The sequence below is a fragment of the Mesoplodon bidens genome (genome assembly GCF_964165515.1).
Source record: "Mesoplodon bidens genome assembly, chromosome: 15".
Taxonomy (NCBI): Eukaryota; Metazoa; Chordata; class Mammalia; order Artiodactyla; family Ziphiidae; genus Mesoplodon; species Mesoplodon bidens.
In genome coordinates, this window is record NC_138171.1 from 66,841,912 (window position 1) to 66,863,162 (window position 21,251).

At 62.2% G+C, this 21,251-nt stretch overlaps 1 protein-coding gene across 7 annotated transcripts; it reads left to right on the forward strand.

Annotated features, from left to right (window-relative positions):
- The first annotated feature begins 4,946 nt into the window (after positions 1-4,946).
- RHBDF1 (rhomboid 5 homolog 1) lies at positions 4,947-20,934 on the forward strand. Of its 7 annotated transcripts, XM_081257131.1 has the most exons (19): positions 4,947-5,064; positions 13,486-13,626; positions 13,696-13,826; positions 14,093-14,197; positions 14,775-14,988; positions 15,429-15,638; positions 15,712-15,834; positions 15,907-16,064; positions 16,551-16,808; positions 16,909-17,020; positions 17,103-17,177; positions 17,290-17,451; positions 18,535-18,635; positions 18,796-18,859; positions 19,243-19,337; positions 19,556-19,631; positions 19,704-19,804; positions 19,912-20,065; positions 20,269-20,934. In XM_081257131.1, the coding sequence occupies exons 2-19, from the start codon at positions 13,510-13,512 to the stop codon at positions 20,686-20,688; spliced, it is 2,676 nt and encodes an 891-aa protein (XP_081113257.1). In that variant the 5' UTR covers positions 4,947-5,064; positions 13,486-13,509; the 3' UTR covers positions 20,689-20,934. The 7 variants fall into 7 exon arrangements, with proteins under 7 accessions (XP_081113257.1, XP_081113254.1, XP_081113255.1 ...); XM_081257129.1 differs by lacking the exon at positions 14,093-14,197 and having other exon boundaries at positions 4,948-5,064; XM_081257128.1 differs by lacking the exon at positions 14,093-14,197 and having other exon boundaries at positions 13,486-13,826.
- Positions 20,935-21,251: the final 317 nt, after the last annotated feature.

The window sequence follows — 21,251 nt, forward strand, 5'->3', positions numbered from 1 at the left end:
TCCGCCCCGGGGGAGGGGCCGGGCTAGCGACCGGAGTTCCCCGCTGTCGCCCCTGCCCTGCGCCCTACCTCCCATCCGGGACAAAGGCCCGTGGCTGCTGGGACAGTTGTGGTGTGAGGAGGGGGAGCAGGCAGCTGGGGTGGAGGGGAGCCCTCCGCCCCGCGCCCCTCCCAGTGACATGCCCCCCGCCCCACTTGCACCCTGGTGCCGCCGCAGCCGCAGCGCTCACTCCACCTGGTGACCTTCAGCTGGTGGTCAGACCACCAAGAAAGAGGCTTGGTCCCTGTGAACCTTGACTGGGCCCTAGAGGGGCCTCGTCTGGGGGTGTAGTGGTTTGGAGGTGCCCCAGATGGTTCGGTGGGGTGCGCGTGGAGTGTGCGTGAGGGAGGTGGTGTCGGAGCCCCTGGTCCTTGGGACTGCGGAGGGGAATTACTTCCTCCATAACTGCGGAGCATTTGGGTGGAGGGGACAGATAGGGCGGGGGAGTGTGCCAGGAAGACTTTGTCCTGGAAGTGGACCCAGGCCTTTCTGGAAGCACCACCACTCCCATCACAATATGGATGGGTCCTGGGATTCTGTGTCTGCAGTGGGGCCCCCACCCTTCCCACCACCGAAGGATGCTGAGAGGAGCCCGCCCAAGTCCGGGGGTGGGCCTGCTGGAGCATGGCCAGCCTCCTGAAGAGGCTGAGGCGAGCAGGAGGGCTGTGGGGACCCACGAACACCCCTCCTGCAGGGCAGTGGCTGGGGGCAGTGTGAGGTATGCCACTGCCCTTTGGGGCAGCAGGGGGAACGCCCCTGCCCTGGACCATGTCCTGAGCTGTCTGACTTGTGTCACCCTGGCCCTGTGAGGGGTACCCATGGGGCCTTGGAGAACAGTTGGGCAAAGGATGGTGTGTGGGGGGGGGCGGGGGGGAGGTGCTGGACGGGCCACGTGCCTGGGGCCCTGGGATGAGCGAGTGTGGCACCTGGACTCAGGGCAAGTCCAGCTGGGAGAACCCTGATCTCCAACTCCTCCTCCTCCTCCTTGGACCAGCCCAGGAGCTCAACTCCAGCCCAGGCCCAGGCCCAGCTGTACTCCCCGCTCCCCCCAGGGCCCCAACCAGGACTTCCTGCGGAGGGCGGGGCAGCAGGCTTTCAGCTGCCTGCTGGAAGCCACCCAGCTGTCTGTGGCACTTTGTGCCGCTTCCTTCCGGGGGTGGGCAGTGTGTCGTCAATGAGTGCTTGTGAGGCGGGCCTGGATGTGACTCCCACCCCTTTCCTCCTTACCCGCTGCAGCCATTCTGCCCGAACAATGACTCCCCCTCCTGTCTTCCTGTGTGCCCAGCCTCCCTTCCGTCCTCCCTTCCCCCTCTCCCCGCTCTGGGAGGGAAACTGAGGCTACAGTTGGGCCAGTCCCCCTGGTGGGGGCGGGGGCAGGGTGGGTGCGGATTTGTATTCATTTTCATTTTGATTTCACAGATAGTGCATGGTCCTTGTAGAAATCACGGGGAGTCCACGCATTCCCAGAGGGGCGTCTTTTTCCCAACTTGAAGATGAGGAAAGAGAGGCTTGGAGGACAGCCCAGGAGGAGGAGGCAGGGCTGGAGCCAGCGACCCCTTCTCCAGATGTTCCAGCCTGAGTGCAGGGCCTTGCACAACCTCTGCCCCCGCTTCCCCCCACCCCCCCACTTCCTGGTTTGTGGTCTGAGGCTCCACCACAGGCTAGAAGTGGTAGGCTGAGCATTCCCACTGTGGCCTACAGGGCAGGCAGGCTGCGGGTAAGAGGGTGGTCTCGGTGGGAGGAGGGGCCTGGGGCCTTCTCTTCTCATCCCCAGAGCGCCCTGCTTCTGGGCTGGGAGAGGCTCTTTGGAGGATGTCAGTGGAGGATGAAGGTGAGGACACCCTCAATGCTTTGAAAGGGGCCAGTACTGGGGTGAGTTGCTCTGTGCCCTGCCAGGCCAGCCATGGCCTCTGGAGGAGCCGTCAGACCCTGGAGCCTTGAGAGAAAGGACAGCGGCTCCACCAGCCACAGAGGCCAGCACTGTTCCTACCCAGCACGCTGTTCACTGTCCTTCTCTCTATGTAGGGACAGCTAACACGGTGAAAGGGGCAGCACCTTCTGGGGGGGGGGTGACATCTCAGCAGGGCGGCCTCTGGGGCCCTCTGCAGCTGACGGGTCCTGGGGGCTCGGAGGCTCCTTGGGCAGAGCGAGCAGCTGTGGGCTGCATCTTCCCTTCCTGGGGCTGTGCTGCCAGTGCTGCCGGGCCCTGAGGCGAGGTACTTAGGGGCCCCCCTTGCCAGGCCCCAAGACATGGGGAGGGGCAGCTGCCTCAAATAGACAGTGACTTCAGGCTCTGGCTGGTCTGGCCCACTTCTGCCTCTTCCCCAAATAGCCAGGGGCTGGTCCCAGGCCCATTCAGGCCCCCCAAAGCTCAGGCTGGCCTGCTGAGCTGATTCCAGAGTGGCTGGTGGGGATTCCTCTCGGTGGTCAGGACTGCCACCCCCTCAGGTCCTAGAGTGAAGTGTAGTCAGGGGCTGCTCCAGATACCTGCCCATCCCCAGTCACCTGCACACGTGCTGGGCAATTGCAGCTGATTTCTATTTCCAGGGCCTGGGAAAAGGAAAAAGAGGGACAGGGAGCTGGGTTTCCGTGTCAGGCCCTCCTCCACCAGAACACAGGGCAGTGGGCCAGGTGTGAGCACATGTATGTGCACGCACGTGTCCCTGTGGACTGGGTCCAGGCCTCTGCTCATACTGCCCTTCTGATACCCGGGTCCTCGCTCAGGAGGCTCGGTGGGCTGAGAACCTGGGGATTACTGGGTTTGCCTGCCAGGGTGTACTTGGGAGCCACACCTGTGAGGGGCAAGGGTTTGCAACAGAGGCTGCTGGGGGTCCCACTGGAGCTGAGAGGGTCCTTTGGAGGTAACCTGAACGAATGACCCCGGGGGAAGCCACTTACCTGTGACTGGACACAGAGACCACCCTCTCTGGGGAGGGGGTGTTACTTGGGGCAAGGCAGCTCTCATTCACTGAAGGTGACTCCTGATGGGGCAGGGGTTGAGGTGGGGGGGACTGGGGGATGGGCACCTGTCTCAGCTGTGAGCCAGCTACGGCTGTGCTCCTGGCAGCTGGGAATGAGTGTCTGGGTCGTGGAGGGGGCCTGGGTACCCTGCAGCACCCACTGCAGGAGACCTGGCAGTACTGGATGCCTGGCCATGGCAAGCTTTGGAGGTGAGCCCAGGCCCTGGACTCCAGAGAAGACACCACTGCCGCTGGCCCTGCCAGCCCAGGCTGCGCGTCCAGGTGGACGGGGCATGCTTATTCCGGGCGGGGGTCGAGAATGCCAGGCATGGAGAGACTGTCCTTTCTGTGGGTGAGAGCCTGGCATGGGAGGGGTGGCAGTGTGGGCAGCCAGAGCCCTGAGCATCGGCACTGGGCAGCCTTCAGCCTTCTTCTTGCCTTGTGTCCCCAAGGCACTTGTAGTCACCACCCCACCCCCCAGTGAAGGAGTCCTCCTGTAGCCCCTCCAAAGCTTCCATTGTCTCCCTCTGCCTAGGAATTGTGTTGATACACCTGAGTTCATAAATGACCCGGAGTGTGCAGGCACCACTCTGTCCTGTGGTATGGATGACGAGACAGTCGGAGGATTCTGTCCCTTTCCCAGGCTCCAGGGCCAAATGTGAGTTGGCTGCCACCTCAATTTGTCTACTTTCTGTGTAGCCAAGGACCAGGGCTTTGTCTGCGGTCATACCCTGGGCATAGCTTGCTGACCTGACCGTGGCAGCACCTCTGTTTAGAGAGGACCACCGCCTCCTGGTCCCAGACCAGCAAAGGGCCTGTGAAGACACACTTGTGGGCCCTCCAAAGCTGGAGGGGCTGGGCCTCATGTGCCTCAGTATTCTGGCTCCCAGCGGAAGGGTCCTTAGGACACCCATGGTCCCAGTTCTGCTCCCTACAGGGGAATTCTGTGCCCCTCCACCACTCACAGCTCCTGGTCAGCCCTGCCCTGCTATTGGCACCCCCTCCCCCACTCCCGGGTCTTTCTCTGGTGATTGTGCCCCACCGACTCCTGCAATGTCAGGAGAGAGGGAGAGGAATGCTGGAAAACTCCCGACAGCAGCCTCAGCCTAGAGCAGATGGGCCATTTTGTGTTCGACTCAGGGAGTGCAGGGATGGGCCCACAGGGCTGGTGGGGGAGCCCTGAAAGAGGGAGGAGCACAGTGGTCGCCGGAAATGGTGCCACCGTCTCTGCGCCTCTGTTCCGGGGGTTCCAGCCTGGCCTGGGAGTGCCTGTTGGGGGAGCAGGGCTTCAGCGGGTGGGGAGCACAGGGGCCCCGGGAGGAGGTCACTGCTCTGATCCTGCCTTCGGTGCGAGTGCGACTGAGTGTGCATCAGTGGTTGTGTGCACGTGTGTAAATGGGTGAGAGTGAGCATGGAAGTGTTACAGTGTGTATATGCAGAGGTGTGTGTGAGTCTGTGTAAACAGGTGTGGGTAAAGGAACACGTGGGCGAGCATGAGTGTGAGTGGGTACGAGCGTGTGTGTTTAAGTGCATGAACGCAGGGGCATGTGTGTGCGAGTGAGGCTCCCGTGCGGCTTAGGGTGAGAGACTGGGCAGCGCGGCCTTCGGAGGAGGCTGGCGGTTCGGTTTACGGTAGATCCAGGGCCGCCTCCCCCCTCCCCCTCCGCACAGCGCCCCCCGCCCACTTCTCAAGCACAAGTCAAAGCAGAATAAGGTCAGGACTCACTCGGAGTCCGGGAGTGGCTGAGGCTGACCATCAGGTTCGGTCCAGCTGGGCCACCAGGTCCTCCCTCCCCGACCAAGGCGCTTTCGACCCCCAGCCGCAGGTGTCCCCGTCGCCCTCCCGGAGGAGGTGACTCGGGCCGGGCGGGCCGCGCGCATTCCTGAGCCTTGAGTCAGCGCGGCCGCCCCCTCCGGCCGGGCCCGCCCCCGGCGCGCACGCCCCTCGCTCCATGGCATTCCCGGGCGGGCGGGCGGGGACTCGGCGCGGGTGCCCTCGGGCCGGCGGCGGCAGCCCCTCCCCGAAGCCCTCAGGACCCCCGAGGCCCCGGTGCCGGCGGCGGCGGTGAGTGAGCGCGCGGGGCGCGGGGCGGGGCGCGGGGCGCGGGCCGGGTGGGTTCCGGGGCTGCGTCCGCCGCGCGCGGGGCCCGTCCCCACCCCTCCACGGCCGAAGCCGCTCGGAGCGGCCGGAGTCCGGCTGCGTCCCGGCTTCGGGCGACTCTCCGCCCGAGGCGGCCGGACTTTCCTTCCCGGAGTTTCCCGAGCCGTCCGAGGAGGCGGCCCAGCCCCGGATTCCTAACCCGGCGCACCGCAAAAATAGCCCGTGGCCGGATTAGCGCGTCCCGGCGGCCTGACCCGGCCGGACATCTCGGCTCCATTCCCCGCCCGACAGCTGAGGGTCCCGGGAGCGGGAGGGCTCGGAGTCCGGGGGTGTCCCCAGGCGCCTCTGAGCTGTACCCTCCCCCCCTTACGCTTTCCTTCCAGGCCACCACCAGTGGGTGGTGTCTCCAAGTCGAAACTCCAGCTCAGAGGGTGGGACTTCTCCGGATCATCCCTGTCCCAGCCGTGTTCCCTGGGGATGGGAATAATTTCAGCAATAATAGCAGTAGCTGTGGAGCTGGGGTGGGGGAGGCGGTGCGAGGAGGGAGTGACCCCACCTTCCGCTTCACGACCCAATCTTCCCGGCTCTAAACACTGGAAGCTGCTGGGCACTTTCCCTACCCTGTGCTCAGTGGCCAAGAGGAGCAGGCCAGGGCTGAGCCTGTGGCCACTACACGGTGCCTCAAAGCAGGCCTGCTCTTGGCTGGGGAGATTGGTGGACCCCAGGTGCTCAGGGCACTGGGGGAGGGCCTGGCTGTCTGCCCTGCTGGGGCCATGTCTGTGGGGCTGGGTGGGGAATGGGCAGGGGAGCCAGATGGTCCTGAGCAGAGTTCCTTCTTCTGTGTGTGCAGTTTGGGGTGGTGTGTCTGTGTGTCCGTCTGGGTGGGCGAGGTCTGGGTCTGGAGGCCCTAGCCCTGTGCTGGGAAAGGCCCCCCCACCCCCACCTGGGGACTTCCTGGCAGAGAAGATTCAAGGATGAAACTGGCTTTTCAGGTTTGGCCCAGCCAGATGCTGGGTTCTCCCCACCCCTGTGGAGCCAGCCCCAGCCCCCTTAGCCCCCACCCAGAGGTTGGGAGGAAGCTGGGCTACCCAGCAGATGGCAGGGGCCCAAGGGGTCCCTGAGGTTGAGCCCCCTGCAACCAGGGGTTATTCTGGGCAAGCTGGGTCCTTTTCCTTGAGAAAAGCAGGGGCTACTAGCAGGGGCTACTAGTGGGGCATAAGAGTTGAGTGGCCCTGGATGGAATGTGCCAGGCCCCAGGCTGCTTCCCAAACCCTCCAAGCAACCTCCGCCCATTGCACAGCCAGCTGACTGAGAGCCCCAGAGCTGCAGCACTGCAGTGACAGCATCCCCTGTCCAGCGTTAGTGGGCGTTAGTGGGCGTTAGTGGGCGTTAGTGGGCCGGCCGGCAAACCACTGCCCTTGGGAGCTCGAATTCTAGGGGAGCCCTTGGTTCAGAGGGAGTCACCCAGGCCTCGCCTGCCTTCCTGGGCCCACCATCAGGGCGTCTGGACTCAAGCGGCTGCTCAGGGCACCTCCTGCAGCTCCTCTCCCCAGATGTGAGGGGCTCCCCCGCCCCGCACCTCCCCAGCTCCAGTCCCTCCATGTCATCGGTGTCTGTGACAGGATCGACTTTCAGCCCAAGGATCAGATTCCTTAGCTTCTGCCTGTTTTCTGGGTTAGGTGTGTTTGAGGGTGACTCCTTCCTCCCTGAACTGAGATGCTCTGGGTGGAGGTGGGGTGGAGTGGTGGCCCAGAGGGGCCTGTTAGCCCTCCCCAGCCTGAGGAGCCCAGATGGTCTGCCCCTCCCCTGGAGGGCTGTGGCCACCTCCCCAGCTCCTGGGCAGACATGGCCCCAGGCTTTGAACCCCCCTGGAGGCTTGGTGACCACAGGTGGTGGTGACTGGCCTCTCTGAGCCTCAGTTTCCTGAACTGTAAGATGGACACAGAGGACCCCTGCAGGGGTTGTGACAGGTCAGTGGGGCTAGCCAGAGTCAGGTTTGAGGCAGGTGTGCCAGGCTTCTGCTGACTGAAGCCATTTCTGCTCCGATAATCGACTTCAGGGGCTTGGTGTCCCCTCCCGCGGCCTTGCACATACTATCCAGCAGCTGATGTGTCCTGAGAAGGGTTGCTAAGGCAGAGGGTATGTGGGCACTGGGAGCTCGTGTGGGGGTGGGGGGTTGGTCAGGGGCACTTCTGGGGCCTCTAACACCAGTTAGAGGTGTCCAGGCCTGTTGACGGGATGTGGGTCTTTCCACTGTGCAGCTTGAGGCAGGCTTGCACCTAACTCCCGAGGTCCAGCTAGATCCCAGATTGTCCCACCCAGAAGCTGCTATAGCTGAGCCCCTGCCCTACCCCACTGCTGGCTGTGTGGCACGGACGGGTCCTCTGACCTTTCTGAGCCTGGGGCACCCCGACCCCAGGGTGCGTCCACCCTGCCAGACCCAGCCGGGTCATAGGCTTTAATTCTGGTGGCCAGTGGCCCTCTGGGTCATAGTCTGCCGAGGCTTTGGGCAGCGCCCAGTCCACAGGGCCAGTGCCCCCTTTCCTGCACCACCCTCCCAGGGCAGTTACCTTCAGGGCCTCCTGTGCAGAGAGCCTCCTGTGGTTCTGTTGTTGGATCCCTGCCTTCCTATCATCTGGGGTGACAGCTGGTGATGGGCGCCTTGGGGGGCAGGGATCCGATGTGTCCTCCTGGGGACAGCACGGGGCACCCAGCAAGCCATTGGCCAAGTGTCAGGTCTGCCCTGCTCCCTTCTGAACCTCATACCTTCCACAGAAAAGTGGAGGGGTCTCTGGGAGGGGTGAGGGCCTGGCCAGGATCATTCCCGACAAGATGCCGGTTACTGACGATGAGCTCAAGAGGCACAGAGCAACCAGCTCACTTTCGCTTTGCCACATAGTAGCACGTAGTGGTGGACTGAATTCTAGGCTGCCAGACAGCTGGTGATCCCCCCTCCCAAGGGAGACCTGGGGCTGGGCATCAGACTAGGGGTCAGACAGGACACTGAGGGTCAGAGGTCAGGGCCCACGTGGGGAGGTCAGAGGAGCTGGCGCATCCTGGGACCATGCTCAGGTGAGCTGGGCACACGTCTGGGCAGGTGTCCTGGGGTGAGCCCAATTGCTCCAGCTGACATGGGTGGCCGGCGGTCCCCTGGGCAGGGTAGGCCCCAGGCTTGGTGGGTCTGGTCCTGGGGCCGGGCCGCTTGCTTGACCTCCAGCTGCCCCTGGTCCGTGTTGTCCCTCAAGTGTGCGGGGCAGGCCTAAGTGCAGAAATAGAGGGTCCAGCTTAACCCCGGCCACAGCCTGTCCAGGCCTGGGTGGGCCAGAACTTCTCCCCAGTCTCCTCCTGCCTCTTGGCCACACCTTGCCAAACAGGGCCTCCCCAAAGGGTGTTGCCTGGGTCCTCCCACGCCTTGTGCTCTGGTTGAATGCGCGCTCCCGGGCCCTCCTTGGGGTGCTCCCCACAGCCGGCAGGCATCACCAGCCTGCTCGTTTGTTTGTTTCTTTTTAGTTGAAGTATAGATGTCTTACAATATTATATTCGTTTTAGGTCCAGCCTATTTTTCTTTTGATTCAGCTGCCGCTTCTCGAGCACCTACTGTGTGCCCAGCACTGCTGTGGCCCCTGATTTTCAGAGGGGAAAATTCAGGCTCTCTCAGGGTTGCAGGTGGTAGAGGGGAGCTGGGTCAGTGCACGGTGTCTCAGGCCAGGCTCCCCGACACCGGCCTGCCTGCACTGGCTCCTGCTTCTGGACCCCCCTGGACCCCTGCCCAGGGTCCCCCGTCATCCCCAGAGCAGGCATGGCTGCTTCTCAGGGCTGCCCCACAGCCCTCCACCCTGCTGGCTGCAGCGGCTCCCCCTCCCCTCGCTCCCGTTTAAAGCAGCCCTGGTGGTCCCGGTACCCTGCGGGCCCTCCCTCTGCATCCCCTCCAGCCTCACCCCACACTCCTGAGCTGCTCAGAGCTCCGTCCTCACAGTTAGCTTTTGCTTCGTCAGCCTCCCCACTGCGCTTCTAGTTGCCTGTTTGGGTGTCTCCTGGTGGGTCTGGGCCCTGGGTGGGCAGCCACGAATGTCACCAGAGTGACTCAGACGGCAGGCAGGCCCTCCCTGGGCTGTGGTCTCTCCCTGCACTGAGGGGCAGCAGAGCAGAGATGCTGTTGGGATTCCCCCTCAGGGACCGTCTAGGAACAAGAGCCCACTGTGCGCCTGGGGGAGACCCAGACACTGAGCCACTGTCTCCTCTGGGCGGGCGCTGTGCCCCTTCCCGGCCCAGACTCTTTGTCCGGTCTGGACCCGACCCTCCCCCACACCCTCAGGGTCCACTGTGGAGCCACCCCCGACCCTGCTTGTGAATCCCACCCACTTGATTCCCAGATTGCCACAGGGGCGCTGGGGGATTGGGCACACTGGGGCGGGTCAGGCCGGGAACCCATAGCACTGAGGGCGGGGAGCTGTGTGGGTTATGGGGCACCCTCCAACCTCTGCCCCAAACACAGGAGCGATCTGGTGGGGTGAGGGCCACCGGGAGGTCTGTGTGTCCAGGCGGGGAGCCGGTGCCTCCCTCGTGAGTTGAGCGGCTCCTGTGTCTGGTGGGCCCAGGCCAGCGGGGGTCGGGGGCGGGGCATCTGGCCCCTGTGTGTGCTCACCACCCCGTTCCTGCTTCCTTGCTTGTGCTGTTTCTGTTCCCGCCCGGTCATGTGGTAGCTCCTCCTCCCAGACCCAAGTGAAGGGGCATCTTTGGGAATTTGCCATCACCCCACTTCATGGGGACTGGCCCCTGCTAGCTCGTGCTCTGAAATGACCAGTGATCATTCAGCAGTGGCTCTGGAGCAGGCCTGTCCTGGGCGCTGTGGACCCGGCATGACAGGACCGGACCGCACACACGTGGGTGTGCTCCCGACCGTGCCAGGGGAATCCAGGGCCTGTCAGGGAGGGGCCGCCTGACTGAGGCGGGGGGTCCTTGAACACATGGGCAGAATGCATGTACTGAGAGAGCCAGGTGTGAGGAGAGGCTGTGGGAGCCCAGGAGGGTCGCAGGTGTGTGTGTGGTGCTGAGCCAGTCAGCTGGCAACGGTTCCTGGCACTCCTGAGTGGAGAACCAGCTTCTGTCACCTAGAGGTGCTGGGCGTGCGTGGGGAGGCTCCTGTAGGGGCTCGTCCCTGGCACCCAGCCTGCTGGCTACCAGCAGTGATCCCAGGTCCACACTTGGCCTCTCTAGACCTCACAATAGCTTCACCAGGAGCGTATGAAACTCTGTGAGGCACGGGGTGGTCGGGTGGCAGGGGCAGACTTAAGGTACCATAGCCCCCCCATCTGGAATGCTAAGGGGGTCCCCACCCTGTCTGGCCCCTTCCCAACAAGGCCCCACGGGCACAGCACCATCTGAGGGGTCCGATCGCCCTGATCTCCACCTGGCAGGCCTGGCCCGCCGTGGCTCAGAGGGTGCACCCAGGGTGCTGTCCCAGCCCTGCAGGTTCTGGACGCGCCTCTCGGCACCTTCTGCCTTCTCGAGACGCCTAACACTGTCTGAGGTTCCACCAGTAGTGCTTGAGACCCGGAGCTGTCCTGCCCAGTCATTTCCTTACCAGCAGGGAGAGCTTACAGTCACCTTGGTCTGTGAAGGGAGGGCTGGCGGATGACAAGGAAGACACCTCCCTCCCAGGATGCTGACCTGGTCAGCCACAGCCGTGCAGGGCTGGGCTGGGCTGTGGTGCGAGTTAGATGTCGAGTGCTGGTCTCCTGGTTCAGGTCCCAGAGGGACCCAGTTCTCAGTCAGGATGCCCTCATGTCAGACACTGCCTTCATCCCCTCCAGGGACCCTCCATCTGATCGCAGCTTGTGGGGCTCAGTGTAGGCGGGGCCAGGAAGGGATTCCCAGGAATGTGGGAACAAATGCTGCCCTCAGCCCTTTTCCTGAGACCAGAGCAGGTGAGGGCAGGGGAGAGAGGCTTGGCCCTGGGAGCTAGGTTGATGGAAAGGCTCCTGGGTGCATAGTCAGCTCAGGGAAGAGGCCGGAACGTGAGGGATGGGCCAAGAGTCAGAAGGCGTCCCCGAAGGACTGCTCCTCCCAGGCCTGTTCCTGGTTGGGGTAGGGCCAGTGGGAACCGTGATTAGTGTTCAGGCTCAGCCCCATTTGGTACAGGGCCAGTAGGCACTGCCAGCTGCATCCTGACCTGGTCTCCAGTCAATATAGGGCCAGTAGGACCTGTGTGCTGGGTCCCGGGCTGGTCCCCGATTGTCATAGGGCCAATAGAAGCTGTGAGTGTTGTCCTGGGCCTATCCCTGGGTGGCAGAGGGCCACTAGGAGCTGGGAGCAGCATCCTGGGCTCTCCGTGTTTTGTGAGCAGCACAGCAGTGTTCTGTGCCATCCCGCGTCTGTGTCGCGGGGCCGGGGGTGGGTGGGTGGGCATGAACAACATCCCTGGCCGTTCCCAGGTCCATAGAGAGCCGGGGGGGGGTGGCTCTGAGCAGGGTTCTGGACCCCTGGACCTTCCCTGATCTGTAAAGGGCCAGTAGCAACTGTGTCCTTAGTTATGCTGCCTGAATATGTGGCCTCGGGCAAGACAAGCCTCTCTTTCTAGGCCTCAGTTGCCCTATTTGTAAAGTATTTTCTCTGTATCTCTCCAGGCAGTTGAGAGGGAGGCTCCAAAGTAGAAGCTGTTTCTAGCGACCTCAGTGGATGGGTCACAGACCCCGCGGGTCAGAATCTTCAGGGTCTGAAGCTCTTTGAGAGGCTGAGGAATTTTGGAGTCTCCATCACGCCCCTGCTATCCTTGCCCCCGTTGTGCTAGGAACCCTTCTAGTCTTGGATATCCTGTTTCCAGGCCCTGTGATCCTCCTCTGGGGCCGGGGAAGCAGATACGCCCTGAAACTGCCGTTTCGTAAAGGGAGAATTAAGTGCCAAGGAGCCATGCTTATGTGGCCACTGCCTCACGGTCACATGGCCAGGCTGGGGTGGCCCAAATCAAGCCCTGGCCTCTCTGCTCTGGGTCCTGGGCCCTTCCCCTGTACCCAGGTAATGTGGGACAGGGGTCTCAGATGCTTAAGGTGGCACAAAGCAAGGCGTCTCCAAGCACTGTGGGGCTTTGCTGCTGTTTCTGGGCCTGTGGCGCCCCCTGGTGGTCACAGCGGCCTTTTCACCAGGTGGTTTCCAGGAGGTCCCTTGGCTATAGGAGCCCTTGGCCCCTGGGAAGCCAGGTGGTCCCTCCTCTGAGAGATGGAGGGACCACGCACCCTGTCGTGGGCATAGTGAGCCCTCTGTCTCTGGAGCAGCTGTCATGGTGGTTAAGAAACTGAGGTCTGTGTCCAATAGGCTTGAGATTTGCCCCGTGTACAGACCGGGCCAGCCCCTCAGCTTGCCTCTGCCCTCGTGCTTATTCATACCTCTGCACTGGCCATTCCCTGTGTGGGGAACACCCTGCCACCTAACCTTGCTCACTAGATCAACTCGAAAGCCTTTGCTCAGACGTCACCGCACAGAGAGGCATCACTCCTCTGACAATTGTAATGCGCTGTTTTTTGCTTTATTTTTTAATTAACTTAAAAAATTTTATTTACTTTTGGCTGCATTGGGTCTTCATTGCTGCACGCGGGCTGTCTCTGGTTGCAGTGAGCGGGGGCTACTCTTCGTTGTGCGCGGGCCTCTCATTGCGGTGGCTTCTCTCATTGCGGAGCATGGGCTGTAGGTGTGCGGGCTTCCGTTGTTGTGGCACGCAGGCTCAGTAGTTGTGGCGCACGGGCTTAGTTGCTCCGCGGCATGTGGGATCTTCCTGGACCAGGGATCGAACCCATGTCCCCTGCATTGGCAGGCGGATTCTTAACCACTGCGCCACCAGGGAAGTCCTAATGTGCTGTTTTATCCCTGTCACACGTTGTAGCCTTTAGCACAGTGTATCTACGTGTAAGCTTATTGTTTGTCTGGACTCTAAGCTTGAGGAGTGCAGGGATTTTGTCTTTCGGTTTCCCTGCTTCTCCACCAACATGTCCCAAGCACCTAGGAGTGGCTCATAGTAGCTCCTTAGCTATTCATCACATGAATGCATGTCGTCTGAGGACCTAGTGTGTGCCTAGCCGTGTCTTTTGGGACAACAGAGGCAGGAACCAAGTGCGTGGGTGCTGAGCCCGTGCTGGGACTCTGGCAGTGGAGCCGTGCCCACGCCTGTTGGGCTATCCCTGCTTCTCCCTCCTCCTGGGTCTGGGCCCCATGAACCCTCAGACATCTGCCAGTGCTGTTTTTTGGGCTGCGCCATGCAGCTTGCAGCATCTTAGTTCCCCGACCAGGGATTGAACCTGAGCCCCCAGCAGTGAAAGTGTGGAGTGCTAACCACTGGGCTGCCAGGGAAGTGCCTGTCAGCGCTGTTATTGAAGAACACACCACGCCCCCTAGGCCCCCCTAGCTCTGCCTGGAACCATGGGTGAGGCCCGTAGGGACAGCACCAGCAGCCTGCAGCGCAAGAAGCCTCCGTGGCTGAAGCTGGATATCCCGGCCATGGTGCCCCCGGCAGCAGAGGAGTCCAGCTTCCTGCAGGTAGGCCCTGGCCAGCGGGGGCTGCAGGTCCAGCCCATCCAGCCACCTCATTGGGTCCCTGTTGCCCAGCCCCTGAGACGCCAGGCGTTCCTGCGGAGTGTGAGCATGCCGGCCGAGCCCACCCGCGTCCCCTCACCCCACCAGGAGCCCCGGCGGCCGGGGCTGCAGCGCCAGATGTCCATCACACAGACCATCCGCAGGTACTTCGCTGTCCCGGCTGCTCCGCGGCGGGTTGGGGGCTGGGCCGGTGGGACAGAAGCAGGCATACAGGGTCCCCTTCGGGCACTGGGGCTGGAAGTGGGGCAAGGGCTTTCTTCTCCATCCCGTCCCCTCATCACCCTGTCCTCCTCCTGCTCTGGGGACTGACTGCTGTCACCTACTGCCTTTCTCTGCTCCCCCCCAGCAGTTGCTCTCTCCTCTCTCTCTCCCCACCCCCCCACCCAATGCTCTGGTTCCCCCCGAACAGCCGACAGGTGCGCTTTGGGCGTGTCCACACTCTGCCCCTGTTGGGCGCCCCTGCTGCCCGCAGGGCCCTCACACAGCGCTCGTCTCTCTCTCGGTCCCTGCTCAGGTACCTTGGGCAGGGCATGAGTGTGTTGGCGTCAGCTGGTGTGTGCATGGCTTGTGACCTCTCGGGAGCTGCCAGCGTGGTTGGTGTTCCCCGGGGGCTCCTGACGGCAGGTGCTGGCAGTGTTTTTGCTTGCATGTCCAAGGACTGTGGGCAGCCTGCCTGGGTGTGTGGCGCCCCCTGCCTGACTTCTGTGGTGTCCAAGGTCAAGCTGCTGCCCAGGGCCACGCTTTCTCTGGCTGAGCTAAGGGCTGAACTCTGACCTCTGTCTCCAGATTCAGTGTCTCCCCACAAATGCCCGTCTCAGGGATGGAGTGAGGGCCTGTGTGAAATACTCACCTGTTTCATCAAGGCCTGCCATCTCTGGTGCTGGTGGCAGTTTGGAGCTGGCTAATTGTTTAGAGAGTGGCCAGGGCCGAAACCCACTTATCCTCTTAATCAGACCCAGCCCACCTGGACCCCAGACCCTGGAGTGTCCGGAGGCCTGGGGCGGGCATGCTGCCCAGGTGGAGTGCCTCTGAGGCCCCTGCTGGGGAGAGGGGACAGCTGGCCTCCCCTTGCTGAGTCCCTCCCCTGGCAGGGGCACGGCTGACTGGTTTGGAGTGAGCAAAGACAGTGACAGCACCCAGAAGTGGCAGCGCAAGAGCATCCGTCACTGCAGCCAGCGCTACGGGAAGCTGAAGCCCCAGGTCATCCGGGAGCTAGACCTGCCCAGCCAGGACAACGTGTCGCTGACCAGCACTGAGACGCCCCCTCCTCTGTACGTGGGGCCATGCCAGCTGGGCATGCAGAAGGTATGCCCTCCCGCTGCTGCGTCCCACAGTTCCCTCACTCTGCTGCCCTGAGCAGGGGCTGGGGCCACAGCCAGTCTAAGCACAGAGGTTGCTTGGAGCTCACGGTCTGGGCGGGTGGTTGGATGGTCCCCTAAAGGCACCTAAGATACCCTCTGGGAAGGGGGGCTTGGGGGAGAGGACAGGATCCTGGGATTGTACCACAGGCCAGCCTCTGGGTGGGAGAGCATCCCAGGATGAACAGCAGCGTAAAGGAAATACAGGCGGAGAACGGGACCCCTCTGGTGCAGTGGGGTGGGGTGGTACCCACTCAGCTGTCCAGGGAGCCTCTGGGGAGTGGGACGAGCAGCAGCTGTGTTCTCCACGGCAGGGTCTGGGGTGGGGAAGGAGCCCCCTTGGCGATGACCCAGCCCCCGACTCCTGCATCTCCTCCCCTCCTCCAGATCATAGACCCCCTGGCCCGGGGCCGGGCCTTCCGCTTGGCGGATGATGCCGCCGACGGCCTGAGTGCCCCGCACACGCCGGTCACGCCGGGTGCCGCCTCCCTCTGCTCCTTCTCCAGCTCCCGTTCGGGTTTCAACCGGCTCCCGCGGCGGCGCAAGCGCGAGTCGGTGGCCAAGATGAGCTTCCGGGCAGCCGCTGCGCTGGTGAAGGTGGGTGCAGGGGCCGGGGTGGGGGCGGGGGCTGAGCCAGTACCACGCTGCGTCCTCACCCCCTCGCTGGCAGGGCCGCTCGGTTAGGGATGGCACACTGCGCCGGGTCCAGCGCCGAAGCTTCACTCCTGCCAGCTTCCTGGAGGAGGACACGGCTGACTTCCCCGACGAGCTGGACACATCCTTCTTTGCCCGGGTAAGAGCCTGGCACCATCACCCATGACCCCTGTGCCTATGCTTCCCACACTGACCATGCGTGTTTGCTCAGGAAGGTGTCCTCCACGAGGAGCTGTCCACATACCCAGATGAGGTGTTCGAGTCCCCATCGGAGGCGGCGCTTAAGGACTGGGAGAGAGCCCCAGAGCAGGCGGACCTCACGGGTGGGGCCCTGGACCGCAGCGAGCTGGAGCGCAGCCACCTGATGTTGTGAGTGCCTCCTGGCGGGCTCCGAGGGGGCCGGGGGGCAGGTCCTGGGGCTCTCAGGAGCAGCTGGCCCCAAAGGCACGACCCTAGAGGGCCCCGGGAGGGGGTCATCTTGTGGACTGGGAGACCAGCTTGGCAACTGTGTTTGGGGGACCCAGGGGTGGGCACCATTCGAGTCTGGGCTGCCCACACCTGGAAGAGGATCTCAGTCCCAGAGCCCACAGGCTGGAGAGAATCTCGGGGGAAGGAGGAGGTGACGTAGTTAACACTCGCAGATTAGCCAGGGACCCTCAGGTAGGTCCGAACCCACCTCCCTGCCATGCCAGGAGCGGCTGGGGATCACGCTTTTACTGGTAAGGTGTGCGCTGACATCAGCCTGTCACACAGTGTCTTCACCGCTAGTTGGGAGCAAGACAGACACGGAGTGTCGCCTGTGTCCCGCCGGGGATGGACTGCAGCAGGTGGGAGTGACGGCACCCCTTCCCCCAGGCCCCTGGAACGTGGCTGGCGCAAGCAGAAGGAGGGCGGTGCAGCGGCCCCGCAGCCCAAGGTGCGGCTGCGGCAGGAGGTGGTGAGCGCCGCGGGTCAGCGGCGGGGCCAGCGCATCGCGATGCCGGTGCGCAAGTTCTTCGCCAGGGAGAAGCGGCCGTATGGGCTGGGCATGGTGGGCCGGCTAACCAACCGCACTTACCGCAAGCGAATCGACAGCTACGTCAAACGCCAGATTGAGGACATGGACGACCACAGGTAGGCGTGGAGGGGATGCGGCTTCGGGAAGGCAAGGCTCCAGGTGGGCGTGGGGGCTCCGGGTTGGGGATGCCGCCTCTGCTGACGCTTTGCCCCGCAGGCCCTTCTTCACCTACTGGCTCACCTTCGTGCACTCGCTCGTCACCATTCTAGCCGTGTGCATCTATGGCGTGGCGCCCGTAGGCTTCTCACAGCACGAGACCGTAGACTCGGTGAGCCTGGGCTCCCTCCCACCCATTCTGGGAGGAGAGGGCTCGGCTGAGCTCCGTCTGATCTTTCTCCCCAACCTCCCAGGTGCTGCGCAACCGAGGGGTCTATGAGAATGTCAAGTACGTTCAGCAGGAGAACTTCTGGATCGGGCCCAGCTCGGTGAGGGCGGGTCCTGGCGGGGGCGGGTCCTGGTGAGGGCGGGTCCTGGCGGGGGCGGGGCCCCTGGGCTGCCCGAGGGCCCGGCCGCAGCTGCACATCCTCTTCCCCGCAGGAGGCTCTCATTCACCTGGGTGCCAAGTTCTCGCCCTGCATGCGCCAGGATCCGCAGGTGCATAGTTTCATCCACGCTGCGCGCGAGCGTGAGAAGCACTCGGCCTGCTGTGTGCGCAACGACCGGTCTGGCTGCGTGCAGACCTCGGAAGAGGAATGCTCGGTGAGTGCCCGCCCGCAGCTCAGCTCGCACCCTTGTCTGCACCTTGTGTTTGGGGTTATCTTGGGACTTCAGATAGAGCCAGTTGGTAATCCTAAACCCCTAGTTCTCAGCACATTATGCCGCCCGTCTGTGCCAGGCCCCTTGCATCACATTCTTTCCTTTTTATCCCACACCTCCTCCATCTCATGCTGCTCATCCTGTAGACCCTGTGTCCTTAATTTTTTTTTTTTTTTTTTTTGGTATGACCGCGCTGCAAGGCTTGCGGGATCCTAGTTCCCCGACCAGGGATCGAACCCAGGCCCGGCATTGAAAGCGCCAAGTCCTAACCACTGGACCGCCAGGGAATTATGCATGTGTCCTTAATTTGGGTGTGCTCTTCCCACACGGGTCCATCTTGTTTTTATGCACGTGTCTTAAGTTTCTATAAATGGTATTGCCTTTTCCCACTAAATTAAAAAAATATATTTTTTGAATACTTATTTATTTGGCTGCATCGGGTCTTATTTGCGGCAGGCGGGATCTTTGTTGCGGCGAGTGGGCTTCTCTCTAGTTGTGGCATGTGGGTTTTTTCTTTTCTCCAGTTGTGGTGCGCGGTCTCCAGAGTGCATGGGCTCTGTAGTTTGTGGCACGCGGGCTCTCTCATTGAGGAGCACGAGCTCAGTAGTTGTGGCGCGAGGGCTCAGTTGCCCTGCGGCATGTGGGATCCCAGTTCCCCGACCAGGGATCGAACCCGTATCCCCTGCATTGGAAGGCAGATTCATTACCACTGGACCACCAGGGAAGTCCCTGAATTTTAAAAACTTTATCCACGTTTTTATCATCTTATTTGGAGGTGCCGTAGTTTATACCAGTTCTCTGATTTTGGACACTGGTGGTTTCTATTTTTAAGCTAATAGGAACTATGCTGTTGAATTCCTTATAACCATCTCCCAACATGCGAGCAATTTCCAGAGTGTAAGTTCAGAGCGGTGGGGGTATAGAGCCAGAGGGAGGAGCTCAGAATCAGTGCTTCTGATTCCTGCCATCTGGGAACTGTACCGGGATGTGGGCTCTGACCAGGGCTGAGCCCGTGTCCTCCCACAGTCCACGCTGGCAGTGTGGGTGAAGTGGCCCTTCCATCCCAGCGCCCCAGACCTTGCTGGCCACAAGAGGCAGTTTGGCTCTGTCTGCCACCAGGACCCCAGGTCAGTCCTGCTGGCCCCTCCCTTACCTTCCTTTGTCCACGTCTCCCTTGGGCGTGCGGGTGGAGAGAGGTATAATAGCTCTCCTTGTTGTCCAGTCGGGCAGGAGGGGGCTAAGCCAAGGGCACAAAGCAAGGACTGACCACATCCTGGACTCGTGCAGGGTGTGTGATGAGCCTTCCTCCGAGGACCCCCATGAGTGGCCAGATGACATCACCAAGTGGCCGGTGAGCCGGGGTGGAGGGGTTGTTTGGGAGTCACCCTTATTGTGTAGGGGAGGAATCCACACCTCATCCATCAGTGATGCCACAGAGGTTCCCATTGGGGGACCACCCTGTGCTTCCAGATGCTTTGCCATGGCTGTTAGCCAGCCTGTCCATCCACCACAGCCTACCTCTCTGAGCAGAACCACGTGGAGCCTTGGGAGGTCAAATGACATACTCCAATTTGACAGATGGTCAAACTGAGGCTTAGGGTGTAGTACTGCTTGAAGTCAAGGGAAGCCTATTTCCCACCCTAGGAGCCTGTCCATCTTTGCCCCAAGCAAGCATAGCGTGGGGCCCAAGGTTAGGGAAGACCCTGACCCAACTCACCCCCGTTTGTGACACAGATCTGCACCAAAAACAGCGCCGGGAACCACACCAACAACCCGCACATGGACTGTGTCATCACGGGCCGGCCCTGCTGCATTGGCACCAAGGGCAGGTAGGGCTGCTGCCTGTGTGGGCATGTGCGGCTGGTCCTGGGCACAAAGTGTTGCCCTGGTGCTGTGCCCTCCTCCCCTCCCCAGTCCCAAAATAACTCAAGATACTAAGGGGCGTGGGGTGAGGAAGGGGCTGGACCTATCCAGGGCCAACAAAGGTGGGCAAGTGGGGCCGAAACCTGGGCCTGGAAGGCCTCCCAACCCTGGCCTGACCTTCCAGGTGTGAGATCACCTCCCGGGAGTACTGTGACTTCATGAGGGGCTACTTCCACGAGGAGGCCACACTCTGCTCTCAGGTAGGCCTCCGGGGTGAGGGTCCTTCCCCGTCCCCGCAGCCACGGCGGGTGCTGACAGGCCTCCCTGCACAGGTGCACTGCATGGACGACGTGTGTGGGCTCTTGCCCTTCCTCAACCCCGAGGTGCCCGACCAGTTCTACCGCCTGTGGCTGTCCCTGTTCTTGCACGCTGGGCAAGTGACACCATGTGGGCTGAGCCGGGTTGGGTGGAGTGGGTGGTCCCAGGGACCCCAGGAGTAGCTGGTGAGCCTTCCCCGCTGAATGCCCCCCTTCCCCACAGGATCCTGCACTGCCTGGTGTCTGTCTGCTTCCAGATGACTGTCCTGCGGGACCTGGAAAAGCTGGCAGGCTGGCACCGCATAGCCATCATCTATCTGCTGAGTGGCGTCACTGGTAACCTGGCCAGTGCCATTTTCCTGCCATACCGGGCAGAGGTAAGGCTGCCCCCAGGGTGGGGCCCTCCTCCGTGCACCTGCTGCCCAGCAGGAACTGGTTCCACCACAGAGTCGGGTTCCTACAGTGCCCCGCCTGGGAGCAGCTCCACTTGGCTCCTGTCCCGATACACTCTGGGCGGAGGGAGGTGGGATGGGGCGACCTGCTCAGGCCCACCAGCTCACAGGCACCCGCACGCCCCCAGGTGGGCCCCGCCGGCTCGCAGTTCGGCATCCTGGCCTGCCTCTTCGTGGAGCTCTTCCAGAGCTGGCAGGTCCTGGCGCGGCCCTGGCGCGCCTTCTTCAAGCTGCTGGCCGTGGTGCTCTTCCTGTTCACCTTCGGGCTGCTGCCCTGGATCGACAACTTCGCCCACATCTCGGGCTTCGTCAGCGGCCTCTTCCTCTCCTTTGCCTTCTTGCCCTACATCAGCTTTGGCAAGTTTGACCTGTACCGCAAGCGCTGCCAGATCATCATCTTCCAGGTGGTCTTCCTGGGCCTCCTGGCTGGCCTGGTGGTCCTCTTCTACTTCTACCCCGTGCGCTGTGAGTGGTGCGAGTTCCTCACCTGCATCCCCTTCACTGACAAGTTCTGTGAGAAGTACGAGCTGGACGCTCAGCTCCACTGAGCTGGTGGGGTGCTGGGGCCGTGTGCCCTGTGCGCCGGGGCCAGGCCTGAGGCTCGGGACTCCGCCTGCGAGCCCTGCTCCCGTTGCACAGACCCCTTGTGCCGTGTTCACTGCTGTTGAACCCCTCGTACTTCCGGGCATTTATCACAGTAGTTCCCGAGATTACCTTCTAACTAGCCTCTCGACGACCACCTCACGTGGCCAATAAATGGACCGGGAGCGTTTTAGCTGCCACTAACTTGACCAGAGCTGCCTCCTCCTTTCTTGGTTCTGGCTGGGGCTGTGGAGGGAGGTCCTTCAGTGCCCAGGCCTCCCACTCACAAGTCCCCAGAACAGGGTACTCAGTGTCACATACACCTCCCAGGGAAGTCCTCAGCCAAGTGCACACACCCTGTCCCCGTTCTATAGAAGGACTGGTAGGCGACAAAGGGACAAGGACCTATGAATGCACAGTCACACTTCCCTACCCACACTGAGAGGCACCCCACCCCAGCCCTCCCTGCCCAGCTGGCAGCTCCAATTCCAGCCCCGGGCCACCACCCTTTCCAGGAGCTGGTGAAGGC